The sequence below is a fragment of the Triticum urartu genome, chromosome 7A, assembly GCF_056163025.1.
Source record: "Triticum urartu cultivar PI428250 chromosome 7A, HENAU_Tu73, whole genome shotgun sequence".
NCBI classification, from domain to species: Eukaryota; Viridiplantae; Streptophyta; class Magnoliopsida; order Poales; family Poaceae; genus Triticum; species Triticum urartu.
In genome coordinates, this window is record NC_141879.1 from 158,533,497 (window position 1) to 158,554,716 (window position 21,220).

General features: G+C 44.0%; 2 protein-coding genes across 2 annotated transcripts; one reads left to right on the forward strand and one right to left on the reverse strand.

Moving 5' to 3' along the window:
- Positions 1-352: 352 nt before the first annotated feature.
- LOC125521135 (uncharacterized) lies at positions 353-14,750 on the reverse strand. Its single transcript, XM_048686177.2, has 24 exons — positions 14,065-14,750; positions 13,838-13,962; positions 13,660-13,754; positions 13,391-13,585; positions 12,905-12,992; positions 11,926-11,977; positions 11,303-11,368; positions 10,529-10,683; positions 10,373-10,443; positions 9,975-10,166; positions 9,841-9,882; positions 8,566-8,673; positions 8,320-8,409; positions 8,100-8,175; positions 6,739-6,835; positions 6,588-6,657; positions 6,307-6,483; positions 2,534-2,656; positions 1,894-1,977; positions 1,587-1,771; positions 1,353-1,491; positions 1,186-1,245; positions 1,011-1,082; positions 353-918 (listed from the first exon to the last, which is right to left on the reverse strand). The coding sequence occupies exons 1-24, from the start codon at positions 14,502-14,504 to the stop codon at positions 805-807; spliced, it is 2,916 nt and encodes a 971-aa protein (XP_048542134.2). The 5' UTR covers positions 14,505-14,750; the 3' UTR covers positions 353-804.
- LOC147958733 (uncharacterized) lies at positions 14,617-18,881 on the forward strand. The gene is made up of 3 exons (XM_087532268.1): positions 14,617-14,743; positions 17,595-18,744; positions 18,857-18,881. Exons 1-3 carry the CDS (start codon positions 14,617-14,619, stop codon positions 18,879-18,881), a joined length of 1,302 nt encoding a protein of 433 aa, XP_087388394.1.
- Positions 18,882-21,220: the final 2,339 nt, after the last annotated feature.

A 21,220-nucleotide genomic window follows, 5' to 3' on the forward strand; every position in this document is an offset into this window, starting at 1 on the left:
GATGACGCCCATCAGCGCTTGTATACGAGGTGCATGCTGCCATGCACGCCCATGCACAAAAAGGTGTCCGCTGCAGAAAATAAATTGCTAGTAGAACGTGCCGACTTAGGTCAAGTTAGCGTACTACGACGAAAATTTTGAAAAATATAGGAGGAGCCACACTATTTGCCGGTTAAAGACAGGAACCAGGAAGGGACAAACGTACCAAGCGCCATCTCTTGCCCGGCGTAGAACCGAGCCGAAACAACGTACCCAGGCGGTTAAGAAGCGACAGCAGCAGCAGAGGCAATATAAATGTGGAACACAAGAAATAAAAGCACGTTTGGCTTACCCTTAAGCAGACACTTGTGCAGAAATCATTATCCAGTCAGGAAAAAAATAAACAGTTGAAACGAAGCAACAGAATATGTGGTTTATTTTACAGACGTACACCGTCAGCTGTTCTGGGTGCAAAAATTTCTGGATCTATTTACATTTTGATCAGGCCTCGGCGGCAACGGTGTACAACACAAATAAATGGGCGACCCCGTGTATCACTACCATCACAGGCTCAGGAAACTTCCGTGTTCGTCAGGCGTGTTTCTCAACGAAACAGGGCCACCGTAGTACCGCTCAAATAGGGCTCTAGGTGAGTACCGAAAAGTGGAGAAAGGAGCAGAGTGGACGCTACAGGCAAAACCGCAAAAAGTGGACATCAGAGTTTCAAAGGAATAGCGCTATCGCTGATCTGACTCCCTATGGCTAAATCGGAGCACATTGGTACTACAAGTGATACAGTGTGGCAAAATTGCTACCGGAATCATGTTAGCTGCCGAACCCGAATGGCGATTTGCTCCTGCTGCCGCCTTCTCCGTACTGTTCGTTCCATTTTCTTAGCTCGTTCATGGTTGTGGCATCGAAGGCAACAGATGGGCTCACCTGCACAGCAAAAATGAAAACAATCAAACATGAAACGTTAAATATCCTCGGGAGTGCACAGCACAGTCAACAGACAGTTGGTTTCTGTTTACCTTGGCTTTCGCTTGGACAAAGTCATCCAACTTTAAGGACCTCAAAGAAGTTTTCGTACTGCCCACAGCCCCCTAAGAGAAGGTGGCAACCAGGTGAGCAAAGACATCAAGAGGAAGATCCATGGTGAATAAACTTAGAATGCAACAAGTAATACTAAAAGCAAGGAAATGCCACCTTCTTTTCTTCTTCTAGCAGTTCATGAACTGGCCTGTATGCTGCTGCTACGCATAGGTTCTGCAGAAAATGCACCAAACGAGTTACACATAGGTGAAGTGGACAGCAGACAATTTGGTACGCGAGGGAGAAGAATAGAACAGCTGTGGATGGCTTGAGCATGATACCTTCAAGTCACTCCCAGAGTAACCTTCTGTTGCATCGGCTAGTTCGTCAAATCCAAATTCAGATTCTATGTTTTCTTTGGCAAGTAATATCTTGAGAATTTTCATCCTATTCTGCGCATCCGGAAGGTCCACGTATATCCTGCAGGTCATGTTGACATATCATCACATTTAAGTCACTCGAGCCAAAATAATATTTTCCCATGCACAGCACAAGCACATCAATGCAGATTTTACCTCCTAGGCAAACGACGTATTACAGCGTCATCTAGATCAAATGGACGGTTTGTTGCACCAAGAATAAGGATCCTTTGACTGTCTTTGGACCTTAGACCATCCCAAGCTGCCATAAATTCATTGCGCATCCTTCTCGTTGCTTCATGCTCCATTGCACCACCCCTTGCACCAAGTAAGCTGTCAACCTACCATTAGCAAATCAAAATTGTATGGGTCAGGAGATTCCGCATGACCTGTCAAAATGATAAGGATGCCGTCCTGAATATAAAACACCTACTTCAGTATGTTTGATCAAATGAAAACTCACCTCATCCACAAATATGATAACAGGAGCTAGCCGACTTGCAAACGAGAAAAGGGCTTTGGTGAGCTTCTCACCGTCTCCAAACCACTGTTGACAGAAAATGATGGAAGTGAATTAAAGTTGTCAAATAATGGATACATTCCAGGAAAAGAAAATTCACACAAGAGATGAACTTCGATATTTGGCTTCATTGTTTCATGTAAAGCAGCAGGCCGCACTCGCAGCGGGGAGAAACTGTAGATCAATGCAGTGCTGAATAGAGAGATTTGACTATCACTATAGTACCAGCATATTACATGGAAAGGTGGCAGACTAGTGCAATCTGACAAAACCATAAATGGTTACTGCCAGTCTTTGTTTACAAAGATAATGTCCAGTATTGCTGTATTACACATCCAACGAAGTGTTCTGGTTGCTTCAGGTATGCTGCTATCAGTCCGCAACTAACAGTACATTCGATACAGGAGGGGCCGAGGGAGCTAACCACGCAATTTTTTGTGAACTGAAAAAACATAAAATTGGTGCAGGATATGGTCGAATAGGAGAACGGACTCTTCAGGTAATATAGAAGCGATTCATCATTAACATTCCATTCAGTTGTCACATAATATAACTCCTATACGCCGAATTCAAATAAATTTACCTTCGACGTGAGACTAGAACCAGTTATGCTGATAAAATTTGCTCCAGCTTCTGTCGCAAGTGCCTTTGCCAAAAGAGTTTTTCCAGTTCCAGGAGGCCCAAAAAGCAATATTCCTTTGCAAGGCTGAACAAAGGTCCATACAGATACATCATGTTAAACATACAACTATGAAAAACATAAAGATATGCATACAGAAGTACACATCTAAGAAAGCAAACTAAGATTTAGACGTTTCTTCAGAGATATTCTTATTTTATAGGAAGTGCTGTAAGAATTCTAGCAGTGTTTTTGCATGGAGGAGCTTGATTTATGAAGTTGAGTTGTGTTGTATGGCATAAAATGGCATCACATTAGTACAGCTACAGCAATTTATCCTGAATCCCTAAAGCATGAAGTTATAAGCATGTAATATTTACTGTTAATGGTATTGGATATCAGGCGAAGGAGGTGGAGGATACCGGCTTCAAGCTGTGGTACACAGGGACGGCTGCAAACAGAAATGGCGTAGGCATCTTGATCAACAAGAGCCTCAAGTATGGAGTGGTAGACGTCAAGAGACGTGGGGACCGGATTATCCTGGTCAAGCTGGTAGTTGAGGACTTGGTTCTCAATGTTATCAGCGCGTATGCCCCGCAAGTAGGCCACAATGAGAACACCAAGAGGGAGTTCTGGGAAGGCCTGGAAGACATGGTTAGGAGTGTACCGATTGGTGAGAAGCTCTTCATAGGAGGAGACCTCAATGGCCACGTGGGTACATCTAACACAGGTTTTGAAGGGGCGCACGGGGGCTTTGGCTATGGCATCAGGAATCAAGAAGGAGAAGATGTCTTAAGCTTTGCTCTAGCCTACAACATGATTGTAGCTAACACCCTCTTTAGAAAGAGAGAATCACATCTGGTGACTTTTAGTAGTGGCCAACACTCTAGCCAGATTGATTTCATCCTCTCGAGAAGAGAAGATAGGCGTGCGTGCCTAGACTGTAAGGTGATACCTGGAGAGAGTGTTGTACCCCAGCATAAGCTGGTGGTTGCTGACTTCCGCTTTCGGATTCGTGTCCAGCGGGATAAGCGTGCCAAAGTTGCTAGAACGAAGTGGTGGAAGCTCAAGGGGGAGGTAGCTCTAGCGTTCAAGGAGAGGGTCATTAAGGAGGGCCCTTGGGAGGAAGGAGGAGATGCGAACAATGTGTGGACGAAGATGGCGACTTGCATTCGTAAGGTGGCCTCGGAGGAGCTTGGAGTGTCCAGGGGAAGGAGAAGCGAAGATAAGGATACCTGGTGGTGGAATGATGATGTCCAGAAGGCGATTAAAGAGAAGAAAGATTGCTTCAAACGCCTATACCTGGATAGGAGTGCAGACAACATAGAGAAGTACAAGATGGCGAAGAAGGCCGCAAAGCGAGCTGTTGGTGAAGCAAGGGGTCGGGCATATGAGGACCTCTACCAACGGTTAGGCACGAAGGAAGGTGAAAGGGACATCTATAAGATGGCCAAGATCCGAGAGAGGAAGACGAGGGATATTGGCCAAGTCAAATGCATCAAGGACAAAGCAGGCCAACTCTTGGTGAAGGACGAGGAGATTAAGCATAGATGGCGGGAGTACTTCGACAAGCTGTTCAATGGGGAGAATGAGAGTTCTACCATTAAACTGGACGACTCCTTTGATGAGACCAGCATGCGTTTTGTGCGGCGAATCCAGGAGTCTGAGGTCAAGGAGGCTTTAAAAAGGATGAAAGGAGGCAAGGCGATGGGCCCTGATTGTATCCCCATTGAGGTGTGGAAAGGTCTCGGGGACATAGCGATAGTATGGCTAACCAAGCTTTTCAACCTCATTTTTCGGGCAAACAAGATGCCAGAAGAACGGAGACGGAGTATATTAGTACCAATCTTCAAGAACAAGGGGGATGTTCAGAGTTGTACTAATTACCGTGGAATTAAGCTTATGAGCCATACAATGAAGCTATGGGAGAGTCATTGAGCACCGCTTAAGAAGAATGACAAGCGTGACCAAAAATCAGTTTGGTTTCATGCCTGGAGGTCGACCATGGAAGCCATTTTCTTGGTACGACAACTTATGGAGAGATATAGGGAGCAAAAGAAGGACTTGCATATGGTGTTCATTGACTTGGAGAAGGCCTATGATAAGATACCGCGGAATGTCATGTGGTGGGCCTTGGAGAAACACAAAGTCCCAGCAAAGTACATTACCCTCATCAAGGACATGTACGATAATGTTGTGACAAGTGTTCGAACAAGTGATGTCGACATTGATGACTTCCCGATCAAGATAGGACTGCATCAGGGGTCAGCTTTGAGCCCTTATCTTTTTGCATTGGTGATGGATGAGGTCACAAGGGATATACAAGGAGATATCCCATGGTGTATGCTCTTTGCGGATGATGTGGTGCTAGTTGACGATAGTCGGACGGGGGTAAACAGGAAGTTGAGTTATGGAGACAAACCTTGGAATCGAAAGGGTTTAGGCTTAGTAGAACTAAAACCGAGTACATGATGTGCGGTTTCAGTACTACTAGGTGTGAGGAGGTTAGCCTTGATGGCCAGGTGGTACCTCGGAAGGACACCTTTCGGTATTTGGGGTCAATGCTGCAGGAGGATGGGGGTATTGATGAAGATGTGAACCATCGAATCAAAGCCGGATGGATGAAGTGGCGCCAAGCTTCTGGCATTCTCTGTGACAAGAGAGTGCCACAAAAGCTAAAAGGCAAGTTCTACAGGACGGCAGTCCGACCCGCAATGTTGTATGGCGCTGAGTGTTGGCCGACTAAAAGGCGACATGCTCAACAGTTAGGTGTGGCGGAGATGCATATGTTGAGATGGATGTGTGGCCACACGAGGGAGGATCAAGTCCGGAATGATGATATACGAGATAGAGTTGGGGTAGCACCAATTGAAGAGAAGCTTGTCCAACATCGTCGGAGATGGTTTGGGCATATTCAGCGCAGGCCTCCAGAAGCTCCGGTGCATAGTGGACGGCTAAAGCGTGCGGAGAATGTCAAGAGAGGGCGGGGTAGACCGAATTTGACATGGGAGGAGTCCGTTAAGAGAGACCTGAAGGATTGGAGTATCACCAAAGAGCTAGCTATGGACAGGGGTGCGTGGAAGCTTGCTATCCATGTGCCAGAGCCATGAGTTGGTTGCGAGATCTTATGGGTTTCACCTCTAGCCTACCCCAACTTGTTTGGGACTAAAGGCTTTGTTGTTGTTGTTTGTTGTTGTTGGTATTGGATATCAGGAATGAAATTACTGTAGGAAAAAGGAAAACTCTCTAGCCTGAGGCTTGGTTAAGGATAGCAACCCGATCCATTGTTTCATCTACTGCAGACTTGCAATGCTAGTGCTGGCTCACTAAAAAAATTCCAACTCACTAGACTAGAGGACCAATTATGTACGTTTAGGATTTTCTTTTCTCTGCTTTAGTAGACATCCACAGGAAAACCTCTGCTAAAATCTCCGTAATCATTAACTATAAAACAACATCGGGTAACATTGAGTATTAGCTGAGCACTAAACAAACTTCCAGCGGCATAGCACCAAACACCCCATGAAAATCACAAGTACCTTTTTTATTTAGAAGTTAGGAATTAAAGATAAAACTAAGGTTCTTTCTGTGTTGGGATACTAATTCAATGTTGCCTGGCTATAAATTGGCAGTCACAGTAGTTTGTAAGCCCATATGGAACAAGGGGTCAAATTCGGTATTATGAAGCCCAAAATGCTACAGGTACATATGAAAATGCAAACGGAAAGCATTATTACCCTTAGCAAGTTCCCACGCGAGAAAAGCTCTGGTCTCCTCATTGGAAGAGTAACAAGTTCATCCAGTGTCTTCTTGACATCCTCAAGAGCGCCAATATCTTCAAATTTAACTCCAATTTCATGGGGAGGTACAACTGCTGATATGAAATTGCGCTCAAATTCATCTTTTGCCAACATCTGCAGCAAGACACTCTTTGAGGTTGGACATCATCACAGCATAATCTTGCTACATAAGAACAGGCATGGTTAACTCCAAGGAACAACCAAACAACTTAAATTACCTTCATGTTTTCAGAAAGTGACTTAGTTGAAGCCTCCAGCTCCCTTAGCCTCTCGATTGCTAGGTCCAGACTTCAATCAAAGAAGAAAAGATATCAACAGTCAGTGCCCAGCCATAGATACAACTGAATGCCCAGACAACTGAGGGAACACCTCTCACGGGGAATGACTAGCTTGTCACCCTTTATGGAAGGATTAATCGCTGACGACAAATAGTGACTTCTAGCCCATCCAATGACCTTCTCCGCTCCTGCATCCACATACAAAATTACAAATGCGTGCAGCAAGTAACTGTCCTGCTCCAACTTAAGACGCTTTAAGTTCTTTGATGGTGTGATGAAAGTTCATCATCATGCAGTCATACACCCACAAGCACCTGCAGCAACGAGAAAACAAATACAAACATATTTCGAGGATACATCTGGCAAGGGATGGCTGTTGCAGCTTGTTGACCACGATATTGTGGTTGGATCTAGCAACTGCAGCATTTCAGCAAGTAAGGATTGAGAAATGAGGAGAGGGTCTCCTTGGCCCGATTGCCATTTAGGACTGATGGAGGAACTTTGGTGATCGCCAACGACAAGTCGTGTAAACAAGGTGGCATGCCATGCAGCTGCATCCTACACCATTGTATACCGATGATGTTGGGGACTCCAACCACAGTGACCAGAGATTGATGATTGAAGATGGTAAGGAGCATCCAGTGTAAACCCTAGGTAGTTCAGATCTAGAATTCAACTAAAGAACGAAGGAAGGAGAAACAGACAGAGAAGTTGACGCCTGTGGATTATTAACCCATGTCGCTGCCCAGATCCAAAGGTGCCGAGCTATGATGATAAACACTAAAATCAACAAGGGAAAAACAACTCCACACTGGGAGGAGTAACCTCGAACACAAAAACCAGTAGCCTAAAAACTAGATCAACTAGTAAAACTGTATACAAAGTAGACCCATTGCCGTTAGCTATGCCAGCGGTCAGCTGGAGAGGAACGGGGGATATGGTAGGAATATGGGGGATTCGTAGGGAAAAGGAAGGCAGAGAAAGAGAAAGTCCAGAGCAGACTAGAGGAATCTATAAGCTGAAATAAAAGGTTGTACTTAAGACAGGTGAGAGGTGTTACATTCATTACGAGGGAGTATTAATTTTATTTAGCTTATAATGCCAATCATAAGGTGATGCAACTTCAAAATTTTGGGCCCATGCGCACGGACTGAGCACTGGTCATGTACTCCAGTTGCAGTTCAACTGGGATCAATATGCACAGTGCAAACAAATGTTCCTTAACAAGAATAGCAATGTTGAGTTAGAACTACCGTAGGATCAATAAATGAAAATGCATGCTAGTATACCACCCAAACACCAGAACAATAATCATGTGCACCAATAAACTTGAAGCCGGGCATTGTTTAATCCAAACTTTGATATGATCTATTCGCACATAAGCAGCACTGGCAACCATGATTCAGGAAAAAGGGATATGCATCATAATATGGGTCCGGTTAGCAGACTTACTTTGCTTCGTCAGAATAATGCTCTCTAACTTCACATGCAACAGATTTTCACATGATAGCCCATGATCTTCAAGCACCTGCATTTACATGTCAGAACTTACACGCAAGCACTTGGGGAAGCGAATCAGTCGTTGTCATATGTAGGTCAACTGGTCAAGTAATGGAAATGAAAAGCAATTGACTAAATCTACTGATTAGAGCTCAAATAGTTCTTCCAATACCTTGTGCAATTCTACAAGGTTATGCCTTGAAACGATTATTTTTTTGTCCTCTGCAATCTGGTTATTGAAAACTCTCAGTTGCTCATCATCCTGAACATAAAAAGAAGTATCACACAGCTGTAAAGATAACAGCATCGTCCAAACTAGGAGGGCTTGTAGTTTGTACGTTTTCAGATCAGCAGGAGAGTGCAATCAACACTGAATAACATAATAGTACTTTTGGAGACTAAAATAGTGTAAACTTACCTTTGGTAAAGGAATATAGAATTTATTTCCGAAGAGTTTCGTTATGCCATTGGACTTTGAAGGCTTCCGCCCTTGTAGTCCCCCTACCAGCCTCTTCAAGGATGATGTCTGAAAAATACAAATTTCAACCAAGTACAAATTTTTAGCCATTGCTATGGCAATCCCACCATAAATGAAACCAACTCTCCAAGACATTATTGCAAAGAAAAGTAGCTCACAGGAACAATGTAAATTCGACTGCAGAACATCATGCAACAAGGCAGAGAATGACCCAATTATGTTTTCTACCTACTTCGCTAAGGTAGAGCATTTGTTAGGTTAACAATGAAAAGCATTGCCGATTTTGGAGGGTGCATTTAAATCGTGGTGGCTTCATAAAAGCACTTCCATTATGCTAGTTTTTGACATATAAACTTACGGCAAGACTCTTCTGATAGTTGTGACAGCAATATTTTACTAGATTTGATAATTATTCTCTGCAACCAACTAGATTTGATAACAATTCTCTGCAACCAACTGTAGATTTGTTAATCGTTCTATGCAACTATCTACAGTTTAGTGCAGTGCAGTACAATAACAGCAACCTGCCACCAGGCAGTCTTTGCCAGACCTGTCTGGAGTTGGGCACCTGGTAAGGCCGGCCAACCTGGATCAGCTAAGACAAACATTGTTTCGACCAGGTCTGGCCAGGCCTTGCTTGCTAGCAGGCTTATAATGTTGCACTTACTCTCACCTTGATCTGGCACAGGGACTAAGCATATATGGGATTGCTTTTGAATTTTCTTCAAAAATAAAAATGATGTGAGGTCACGCAAGCTAGCATACCAAGCGGTCAACTGCTAACTTATCCAGCTATATCAAACCTATCCCTTACTCTATGCTAATAATGTGGGATGAGCACAATGAACAGAGCCCATGGGAATATTTAGCAGGTTAGGTTAAGCAATGCATACATGTTATCAATGCTAAAGTTTCTTTCACTCCCAGAGTTACCCACCACTGGTAACACAAAACAAATGAGGGAACGGCCAAATGAGGATACAAAAGAGCAAGGGAAAATAGCATGATACTTTTGCAGGTCTCTTCAGTTTGAAGACCTCATAGATGCAATAAACTAGCCACATACTGTGCCATAACTAATACCTAGATGGCTAGATGAGCACAAGAGACAATTAAAAAGCTAGATGGGAGAATGAGGATGTTTTCTCAATCAGTTATAACAGAGAGAAACTACGAAACAAACACATATTCTTGAATAGATTAGCAAGAAATTACCAGTGGAGACAGGCGAGAGAGATTGTGAAACATCAGCGCCTTCTGTATTTATTCATAACAAAAGTAAGAAAAGAAATATATATAATAGAATGCAAGAAGGTGAGAATGCGACTAGATGAGTTTCTATTGCTTACTGGATCTTTATCCTTGGGTGCTGCCTCGAGTATGTTCTGCCCACATATCAACACTAAAGGTCCATTAAGCTGGTCAAACATTTCCTCTACCTTTTCGATAAACTCTCTGCGATTTGATTTTGGAACTGCCCTAGAAAGCCATTGTGAACTGTCCGGAAAGTAAACAATGGCTGGTTGAAGAGATGGCAGTGCCTATTTGTACAAGCAAAGGGAATCCAGAAGAGGTAAGTTTACTGAGCAGACCAGATGGAATGGACACTGCAATTGCAGCACACAAGCATAACACCAAGTGTACCCAGCATAGAATGGTGGTCAAAGCTATTCAAATGTATGCATGCACAAAGACAAGAAATGTCAAGAAAAAAATGTTCCATACAAAAGATATTGTGTGAAATTACCTCACAAAATGCTTCCATCGCGATATGCCAATCTTCCGCCTCAGTGTCATGGTCAAGCACAATATCCTGAGCTAAAATTACAAAACAAGATCATTGTTAAAATTGCAGAGTATCCAAGCTGAATGTAGATATGGATGCTTCAGAATAGAAACATACTGTCAACCCAGCAAACTGATGGTTTAGCATCTTGCTCTTTGTTAGCTTCATCATTTTTACCATCATCCAGCTTCTCCTCAGGAGGGTCAAATAAAACAGCCACTTGATCACCATTGATCTCGTATATCTCTCCACGCTGTCCATTTGATAAAGTTCTGCGATTTTAACAGTTCAAAGAATGTTGAATTATAAAAAAAATCATAAGGAAATAGTGAATTTTAAGAATGTTCAGCGATAAGCTTACAATATCGTAAGACATAAAAATGTGAAACCAAATCATTATACATCAGAAACAATGCCGACGTGGACTACTGAGATGAACAGAAGCATAGTAAAAATCAAACTAAAGACGCATAAATTATATGTATAAGCACAGCAAAGCATTCAACAGAACTTGCAGAAGTTTCCGAATATGCCCACGAACAACATATGGTTCCAACACAAGATTTTTCTTGACCCATATTGTTGAAATGAGAAACTTCAAAAATTAGATCTACCCATATACTCCCTCCGTTCCTAAATATAAGTCTTTTTAGAGATTCCAACAAGTGACTACATGTGAAGCAAAATGAGTGAATCTACGTTCTAAAATATGTCTACATACATCGGTATGTTGTAGTCCATTTGAAATGTCTAAAAAGACTTAGATTTAGGAACGGAGGGAGTAGATAACAACTATCCAAAGGCATGAAAAGCTAAAGATGCAGACAGACATGAAATAAGGCATGCAGACAAGCCTTCTTAATCTATTCAAGAAAAGATTTATCCACCCACCTGCCGCTAATAAAGGTAAAGGCTTCTGCTGCTCCCTCTTGAGTTGGTATTTTCCCCAAAATGACCCTGTGATATGAGAGATGATATGCATCATGATAAGTGAAAGAAGCTCAATTAGTAAGACGGTCCGTAGCTACGTTAGATGACAGAGAATGAACACTGCAAACATGTGCTACATGCCCTCCCGACACCAGGCACCAACCTCGCCAGCATTACTAATGCAAAAGCATGCATGCAGAGAGAACTAACAACACGCACACAAGAACTCAAATGAACAAACATGCAACTATGCATACACCTGGATCAGCAAGTACCCAGGTGGCCAGTCCTACCGTGAGACAACCAACAACATGAACGGACTAACAATATGTGAACTTCATGGTGAAACTCATCACATCATACAACACATAGCAGTCATGTGATGGTCTGTGCATGGATGCATCAATCCATGCATGATGCCATGGTCAGCTAAAAGGCACATGTATTGCTTAGCCTTAAAAGTAGCAAATCAAGTGAGGTACAATACATGAGTCTAATAAGTTGAAAGAAGTTCAATGGAAAGGAAGAAATATCATGATAAAAGTGGCTTAAACCAAAAGGAGAGCAGAACTACCAACAAGTACCTGTGATCTGCTTCAGCAAGCACTGACTCTCCAACATACTTCACCCTATCACCTGAAACAGTGATGAGGAAAGTAGGTGATGTCTTCATACAGAGTACGGTACGTATTAAAATGGTCCAGCCTGAATTTCATATTCACCAATAGGTACAATCCTATGAAACTTAAGCAAGTGGTATAGCTGAATTATATTGACCTCATTCTCATAAAATAGCTGGAGTACTGAACTTCTTGTCAATACAAAGAGCTAAAGGCGTGTTTGGTTGGCATACTAAGGCTGCCACAACACAAGTTAGGCAAGTTTGACTGAGTTAGTCCCCTGTTTAGTTTGCTGCCACACTTGTGGCAAGATTCTTTTCATGCAATCTAGACCCCACGTGTCATTGACTCAGAAAAATGTGGCAAGATTGCCTAAAGTGTAGCGTCAATTTTGATTGCCAAACCTTAGCCATGTATGGCAAGAAAGTGTAGCAAATATTGGCAAATTTAGTCTCTGAACCAAACATGTCTTAAACTTTGGAGGAAAGTTGTTTGCGTAGAGAAGTTGATGATTCAAGTGTTTTGTGGCTAGTGAAGCTTCGGTTTACCTTGACAAAGAATAAGTGAATAACACTAGAATGCAACTGGCTACTGGCTATATACATTGTTCACGATCTGGCTGACAACCATTTATCTAATGCAGAACATTGTACACACAAAAAACAGAATGTGATAATTCAAGATGAAGGGATTGAATATTATCAGATGGGCATGTACTTAACAAGCAATTAGACCTGAGTTAATTCCCATAACATGACATATTAACCTACGGCAGAGCTTAGCCTGTAACTTCCACAGGCAATAGGTAGGTTCGTTCCACCAAGCGGGGAAGTGGCTACTTACTAAAATAAGACCAATTATCAGTGTCATGATTAACAATGTTATCTAATCTGCAGCCAACATTGGGGAAACCACTCAAGAAAAAAAAAACTTAGTTATGTACCTTTTTGGAGAGGCCTTTTCTCTTCTTCAGGCGACTCAGCGGTGGATTCTTCTGCTGCTGAAGAATTTTCTTGCGCACTAACAACTCCCTAAGACAAGAACTCAAGGTATAAGTTGTAAGCCAGAATGAGAAGCAAACACAAGAAAGGAGGAAAACGGGTTCAACATTAATTAGCATGTCAGTAGAAAAGATGGAAACAAGACCATCACATGAGACTGACACTATTAGACGCAAAATCGCTAATCAGAAATTTACTACAAGACACTAATATCAACATTAAGCCTTTTATACTATTTACTATTTTGCAGCAAAAAACTCTTTGTTTGTAGGTCTTCCACCCCTGATTTTTTAAATAGATTGTTATAGATACAAAGTAAAGGTACATCGCTCAGTAAAATCAAATAAAATAAAAGAGCAAGATGGCAGGCATTATCAAATGTCATGTTTTAATACTATATGATTTGGCAGCATAACAGAAATAAACACCTTGGCAAATTCCTCAAGAGTGCGCGGAACTAACTTCTTGAGGTTCTCCACTGATTTGCCAACTTCGTCGTCGTCACTTTCACCAGACTTAGCTTCATTATAATCTTCATCTTCCCCTTCTGATTCTGAGCCTTCATCTTCTGACTCCGGTTGACCATTCTCTTCCTCACTCTCTGAACAATCTTCACCATTATCCTACAAGGTGAGCCATTAGGTTTGCCCACAAAACTGCAGTCTTAAGCTTTTAAAATAGGCAAAGATTAACTTACATATGGAGCTAGAACACTGCTGTCCAGAACCAACAATGGTACGCGTAACTCGTGAGCAATCGCTCTTACCAATCTCTCCCGGTAAAGCTCAGTTCCTTCAATAAATGTAAAATCTCATCATCCATGCAAGCAGAATGGCACACATTTGGAAGAAATTGTCATCCTTCCTGCACAACACCTGACAAGCTCTGGAGCAATATCCTCCCACCGGACGACTGCAGCCGAGAACCGTACTCCAAAGTAGCATCCTTGTTCCGCAGGTGTGATGCCACACACTCGGTCAGCAGCTGCTTCGCATTCTTACTTGCAACACAAAGGAGAGGTGGTGAAATGCAACTGAGTTAGTCCACGCTAGGGAGGAAAAACACCAAGCAGGTGGTGTGCGTTGCGTTCCATAGTGCTTACTCGACGTAGTACGGGAAGTTGCTCCACGTGAGGCTGCTCTTGTCCCAAGGCACGGCGCGGCGCAGAAACTCGTTGCGGAAGCGCTCCCGTTTGGTGAGGAACGGCGACTCCCGCCTCTTGCAGCCGGTGACGAACCGCTCGCCGTTAAGCCACTCCTGTTGGTCCTTCTCCCCGAGCCGCGCGTGCTCCTGCTGGTTGCTGCCGCCGCCGCCACTCCCCGCAGCCGTCTCCGCGCTCCCGACACCCTCCTTCGAGCTGTAGAACCGGCAGAGCCGCCCCCCTTCGCCGAAGGGCAGGCGCGGCGCACCCAGCCTCCGTGCCCCGTCGGGCGCGCCAAATCTCCCGGCGCCACCGCCGACGGTCGCGGGGGTGGCGAGGGGCACGGTACCGCAAGACGGCGGAGGGCGCAGGAGGCAGCGCAGCCGCATGGCGCGATGCATCGCGGGTCGCGTCGGGCGAAGCGACGAGGGATCCGCGAGCAGGCTAGGTCCCGGGCTAGCGCATGCGGCGGCGGGATGGTGAATTCTAGGGTGTGCTGTGACTGTCGGCGCAATGGCTGATAGGGTTGCCCTGGTTGCGCTGGCGGCGGCGGCGGTGGTGCACGGCAGCGGCGGCCACAGGAGAGGAGGGCCACGGCGGCTGCACGGGACCGCGATTTGCGTGACTGGCTTTGCTGCGGGTTTGGGTCGGCGAGTTCCGCGTCGCTGGTGGGCCGTAGTGTGGGCTTGGGTTAGGTGGGCTTACGATGATGTACATTTCCGCTCGGCCGCTGGTACTTTCACAGACCTAGCCCACTAGATGGGTTAGGTCGGTGGGTTTACACATTTAACATTTTTGCAAATGTTTGGTAAACATTTTTCAAGTACAAGATTAACATTGTTTGAATACATGGTCAAGACTTTTTATCACATTTTAAAAATGATTTATAAATATTTTTAAATATAATATTAACATTTTTCGAATATATGGTCAAAAAAATATGTACACACTTAACATTTTAAAAATTCTTGATTAATATTTTTCAAATACTTGTTTAACATTTTTTTCTTAAAATGCTTGGTTAATATTTTATAAATACATGATCAACCTTTTTAGCACATTGTATATTTTTTGTATACATTTTTTCTTACACATGAGAAACATTTTCTCTATAGCGAATCAACCTGTGGTTGGATGGTTAAGAAGGACTGTGGTATCCTCAGCCCACCAGGGTTCAAGTCCTGATGCTCGCATTTATTCCTAGATTTATTTCATGATTTTCCGGCGATGCGCATTCAGTGTGAAGAGATGTTTCCGTCGATGACGAGGTGTCTATGGTGACTTCGTAAATTTCAAGATGATATGCTGGCTCAGTCTTTCGAAGGTGCTCATAGGGATAGGGTGTGCGTATGTGTGCGTGTGTGCGTTCATATGGATGAGTGTATGAGCGTGTATATGAGTGTTTGCATTTGTACTGTGTTCAAAAAAATATTTTCTCTATACACATTTAACTTTTTTCAAACGCTTGGTTAACATTTTTTTCAAATGTTTTATGTAAAGTGTTTTTAATATATTTATTTAGAGCATTTGGAAGTATAAACAAAAGTAGAAGAAAAGAAAGCAAAAAACAACAACATAAAACATGCAAAAAAAACACAACAACAATTAGGTTGTGCCTCCCGCATGCCTCGACCAGATCATCTTGTGATTGCCTTCACACGAGAGTTCCCTGTGCCTCACGTTAAGCGAGACATAGGGGCGCCCGTGCTAAATCTATGTACATTTTCTACGTAATTCATCTTACGGGCTGATGTGGAACAAATCAATTGGGGCGGGATTAGCGGCAGAGGCCCATCCCGGTTGAATTCATAGGTGGGGAGGAGAGAATTTATGAAAGGTTTCATAAATCAATCATTCGTGGGTGTCGGATTTTCACAAGTAAAATGTGCACCTAATCAATGGATAGCCCCACGAGGGGCCTGGCCTCTAGGCTAGGGATGAAAATGAAGTGGAAACTTTCCGTTTTTCCGGAGGAAAAATGGAAACAGAGAGAAAATATGAAAACAGAAATGGAAATTTGCAAAACGGAAGTGGAAATGGAATTTTTTATGCGGAAACGGAAAAAAAATTGAACGGTGTTTTCCGGTGAAATATGCATGGAAATGGAACTTTCCGTTTCCGTGAATATGGAATTTCTGTTTTTACTATAGACCTATAGCTGCTTTGTAGCCCAACCACTAAAGAGAACACAATGACACAATTAGTAGAATGCATGTAAGGCCCAACTTCTAGTACCACACATGTACTTAACTTGACCCTATACGCAATTGTCCGGTACTACTACAATACTACGCTAAGTTGCTAACATAATGATATTATTTTGTAGCCATGTTAACAACTCATTAAATTTGTTTATTTTTGTGTGCATTTCTCTATGATTCAAGGGGTTTTTAAGTTCCGATCAATGCCTATTTCTGTTTCCGTATCCGCATTGTATTCGCTCCGTGTCCGTTTTCGGTAGTATCTGTTTCCGTATTCATTTCCGGGGATTCTGTATTCGTTTCCGCTTCTGCAAAAAAAATATGAAAACAAATATGATAGCACTCAGTTCCGTCCGTTTCCGCTCCGTTTTCATCCCTACTCTAGGCGAGTCTATATCTAGGTTGCTGCGAGACACAAGACCGTGTCGCTACAGAGAGTCGGTAGTGAGCCGGCACCATAACCATGTGTTTCGCCATGTTGACGTCATGCTGCCATCATGTGTGTATTTTTTCCTTTTACTTTTGTTTATATCTTAGAAAAACTAAATACATATGTTACACCAAATAATTTTGTTAATATGTTGCTGAAATCTGAGATGGGCTCTAGGCCCATATTGCAATTTCTGAAAAATTTCTAAGAGCCCATGTGGGTTATATGGCACTAGGTGTGGTGGGAAGTTTAGTCCCACCCCGGAAGTGGAAGGAGAGTTGGAGTGGTTTATAAGGGTTTCTCTTCTACATGCTATTGGAGCTTGAGAAGAGAAGAGGCCCTCGCGCACTCCTCCTCCGCCGCCCGCCTCGTCACGACGCGCCGCGCCGCGCCGCGGGTTGCGGGATTGAGCCGAGCCGAGCTCACACCTACGCGCTTATTTTTGCCAGTCACTAACGGAGAGTTTTCTGACAGCTGGGCCACGATCTGAGACGTCGGATCATGGGCTGTCACGGACTCGGACGTGGGTCGAGCCCACGTCTCTCCACGCGGCTGCGCCTATAAGTATGCGGTGTCTCCTAACCCTAGCCGCCACGAACAGATCACATCTGCTCACGCGCACGCCCACCGTCGTTCCTTTGCTGCTGCTGCCGGTGACTCCATCCCGTCCGCCGCGTACACGGTCGACGGGAGAGCAGGTCTCCGAAACCACGCCCTTCTGGTTCCTGTACGGGGTGAGGGAAAGGTTTTTGGGCAGCGATTACGCGACTGCTCGCTTCCGATCGTCTACTTCCTCTACGTCCGCGTCGCCTTCATCATCACCATGTCCACCGACGCCGACCGTGCCGCCGCCGAGAAAGCTGAAGCCGACAAGAAGGTCGCCGAGGACGCCGCTGCTGCCACCAAAGCCGCGGCCTCTGCGTGGCCTACTGGAGGGTATAACTCATTTATCCCGCTCCTGATTATTTTCATATTAGCAATACTAGCAGTATGTGTAGATTTGTCTACTGTTTGCTTAGTACGTGCATGTTTAGATCAGAGTCAGTACGTCATCAACTTAGTCAATGCCATGCTAGTGATTTACTCATGGATTAATTTAATCGAGAAACTGCCTATTTACTCAACAATCCAAAAACCTATTATGTGTAGGAATTTCTCGGCAAGTGGCTTTGCCGCTGCACTGAAACCGGATAAGTTTACCGGTACATACTTCAAGCGTTGGCAGACTAAGACCACATTATGGCTCACGGCTATGAACGTGTTCTGGGTCACCGGTGTCTCCACGGGAACGATTGCTCCTGAACAGGAGAAGGCGTTCAAGGAGGCTACCGTTGTGTTTCTCGGAGCAGTTCTTAGCGTGATCGGAGATAAACTGGTCGACGCATATTTACATGTGCATGTCGCCAAGGACTTGTGGGAGGCGCTCGAATCTAAATTCGGGGCCGCCGATGCAGGGAGCGAGATGTATATTATAGAGCAGTTCCACGATTACAAGATGGTTGAAAACCGTCCTGTATTGGAGCAGGCTCATGAGATAATATGCATTGTTAAGGAACTTGAGCTTCTCAAGTGCGAGTTACCGGGCAAGTTTGTCGCGGGCTGCATAATCGCTAAGCTCCCTAATTCCTGGAGGAACTTTGCCACCACTCTGAAACATCAGAGGCGTGAATTCTCTGTGGAGGATGTCATTGGCCATCTGAGTGTTGAGCAGAATTCGAGGGCAAAAGACTCGCACGGAAAAGGGGCCGAAGGGACTTCTGTTGCCAACATGGTGAACCAGAAGAACATCAACTCCCACAAGCCCAAGGGAAAGAACGGTGTCCAACACAATACCGACTTTAAGAAGAAGGGTAAGAAGACCTTCAAGAAGAACAAGAAGGACGAGGGCTGCTTTACTTGTTGTTCGGTTGAACATTGGGCCAACAAGTGCCCAAACAAATACAAGAAGTCAGGACAGGACTCCAAGTCTGTCAACATGATTGTGGGCAACAATGAGAATGGTGCATCTGGGTACGGTAATTTATTTACTGTTTTTTCAGTGTTTCAACCCAACGATTGGTGGGTGGACACAGGTGCAGGTGTTCATGTGTGTGCTGACATTTCATTGTTCACTTCTTACCAGGTCACAGGTCACGGGTCCGTATTGATGGGGAATGGCGCGAGTGCTTCTGTTCATGGTGTTGGCACGGTCGATCTGAAGTTTACTTCGGGAAGGATCGTGCAGCTGAAGAACGTGCAGCATGTCCCCGCCATCAAGAAGAACCTCGTTAGTGGCTCCCTTCTATGTAGAGAAGGGTTTAAGTTGGTTTTCAAGTCTAATAAATTAGTTGTTACAAAATATGGACTCTTTGTTGGAAAAGGTTATGAGAGCGGAGGGATGTTCCGCCTTTTCCTCACAGATTTTTGTAATAAAGTCGTGAACCATATTCATTCGAATGTTAATGAATCTGAAGTTTGGCATTCACGTCTTTGTCACATTAGTTTTGGTGTTATGACGCGGCTAGCCAAGTTGGATTTAATCCCGAGTTTCACTTTAGCCAAAGGTTCTAAGTGCCTTTCATGTGTGCAAGCTAAGCAACCTCGCAAGCCTCATAAGGCCGCGGAGGAGAGACACCTGGCACCATTAGAACTCATACATTCTGATCTTTACGAGATGAATGGTGTGTTGACTAAAGGTGGAAAGAGATACTTCATGACATTGATAGATGATTCCACTAGATATTGCTATGTGTATCTGTTAAATACTAAAGATGAGGCTCTACACTACTTTAAAATCTATAAGGCAGAAGTTGAAAATCAACTTGAAAAGAAAATTAAACGAGTTCAGTCAGATCGTGGTGGAGAGTACTTCTCGAGTGAGTTTGATTCCTTCTGTGCGGAACACGGCATTATTCATGAGAGGACGCCTCCCTATTCACCCCAGTCAAACGGGGTTGCCGAGCGGAAAAACCGTACTCTAACTGATTTGGTTAACGCCATGTTAGATACATCGCGTTTATCCAAGGCATGGTGGGGGGAGGCTATATTGACGGCATGTCATGTCCTGAATAAAGTTCCGACAAAGGATAGTGAGATCACTCCCTATGAGAAATGGGCAAAGAGAAGGACGACACTCTCGTACTTGCGCACTTGGGGCTGTTTGGCGAAAGTCAACGTGCCGATCCCCAAAAAGCGTAAGCTTGGACATAAGACCGTGGACTGCATTAATTTGGGCTACGCTAAGAACAGCGTTGGCTATAGATTTCTAGTAATGAAATCTGAGGTACCTGACCAGAAGATCGGTACAATTATGGAGTCTAAGGATGCTACATTCTTTGAGGATATTTTTTCTATGAGAGATATGCAAAGCACTTCTAGACAGGAATCTGAGGAGACTCCTGAACCTGCCATCCCTATGGAATATTATGAACAAACACATGATGAAAATCCTGAGGAGGATGACGAGGAAACCCTTGGTAGGGGCAAGAGACAAAGGACTGCAAAGACCTTTGGTGATGATTTCTTCGTGTACCTCATGGATGATACTCCCACTTCTATTTCAGAAGCGTATGCCTCTCCAGAAGCTGACTACTGGAAGGATGCGGTCCGTAGCGAGATGGATTCCATCATGGCTAACGGGACATGGGAGATCACTGACCGTCCCTATGGTTGCAAACCACTGGGATGTAAGTGGGTGTTCAAAAAGAAGCTTAGGCCCGATGGTACGATTGAAAAGTACAAGGCTAGGCTTGTGGCCAAGGGCTATGACCAGCAAGAAGAGGAAGATTTCTTTGATACTTATTCACCTGTGGCTAGACTGACCACCATTCGAGTATTACTCTCGTTGGCGGCCTCACATGGTCTTCTCGTCCATCAGATGGATGTTAAGACGGCTTTTCTAAATGGAGAGCTAAAGGAGGAAATCTACATGCAACAGCCTGATGGCTTTGTGATAGATGGTCAGGAAAGAAAGGTGTGTAGGTTGATAAAATCTTTATATGGCCTGAAACAAGCACCTAAGCAATGGCATGATAAGTTTAATACAACTCTGACATCTGTTGGTTTCGTTGTTAATGAGGCTGACAAATGTGTATACTATCGCCATGGTGGGGACGAAGGAGTTATACTGTGCTTGTATGTTGATGACATACTGATATTCGGAACAAACCTCAAAGTCATTGAGGAGGTCAAATCGTTTCTATCTCAGAACTTTGAGATGAAAGACCTTGGTGTGGCTGATGTTATCTTGAACATCAAGCTACTGAGAGATAATGAGGGTGGGATCACACTTCTGCAATCCCATTACGTTGAGAAGGTGTTGAGTCGTTTTGGATATTCGGACTGCACACCATCTCAAACACCATATGATCCTAGCGTATTGATTCGAAAGTCCAAAGGCATGGCTAAAGATCAATTGAGATACTCTCAAATCATTGGTTCACTGATGTACCTAGCGAGCGCAATGAGGCCTGACATCGCGTTTGCTGTGAGCAAACTAAGCCGATTT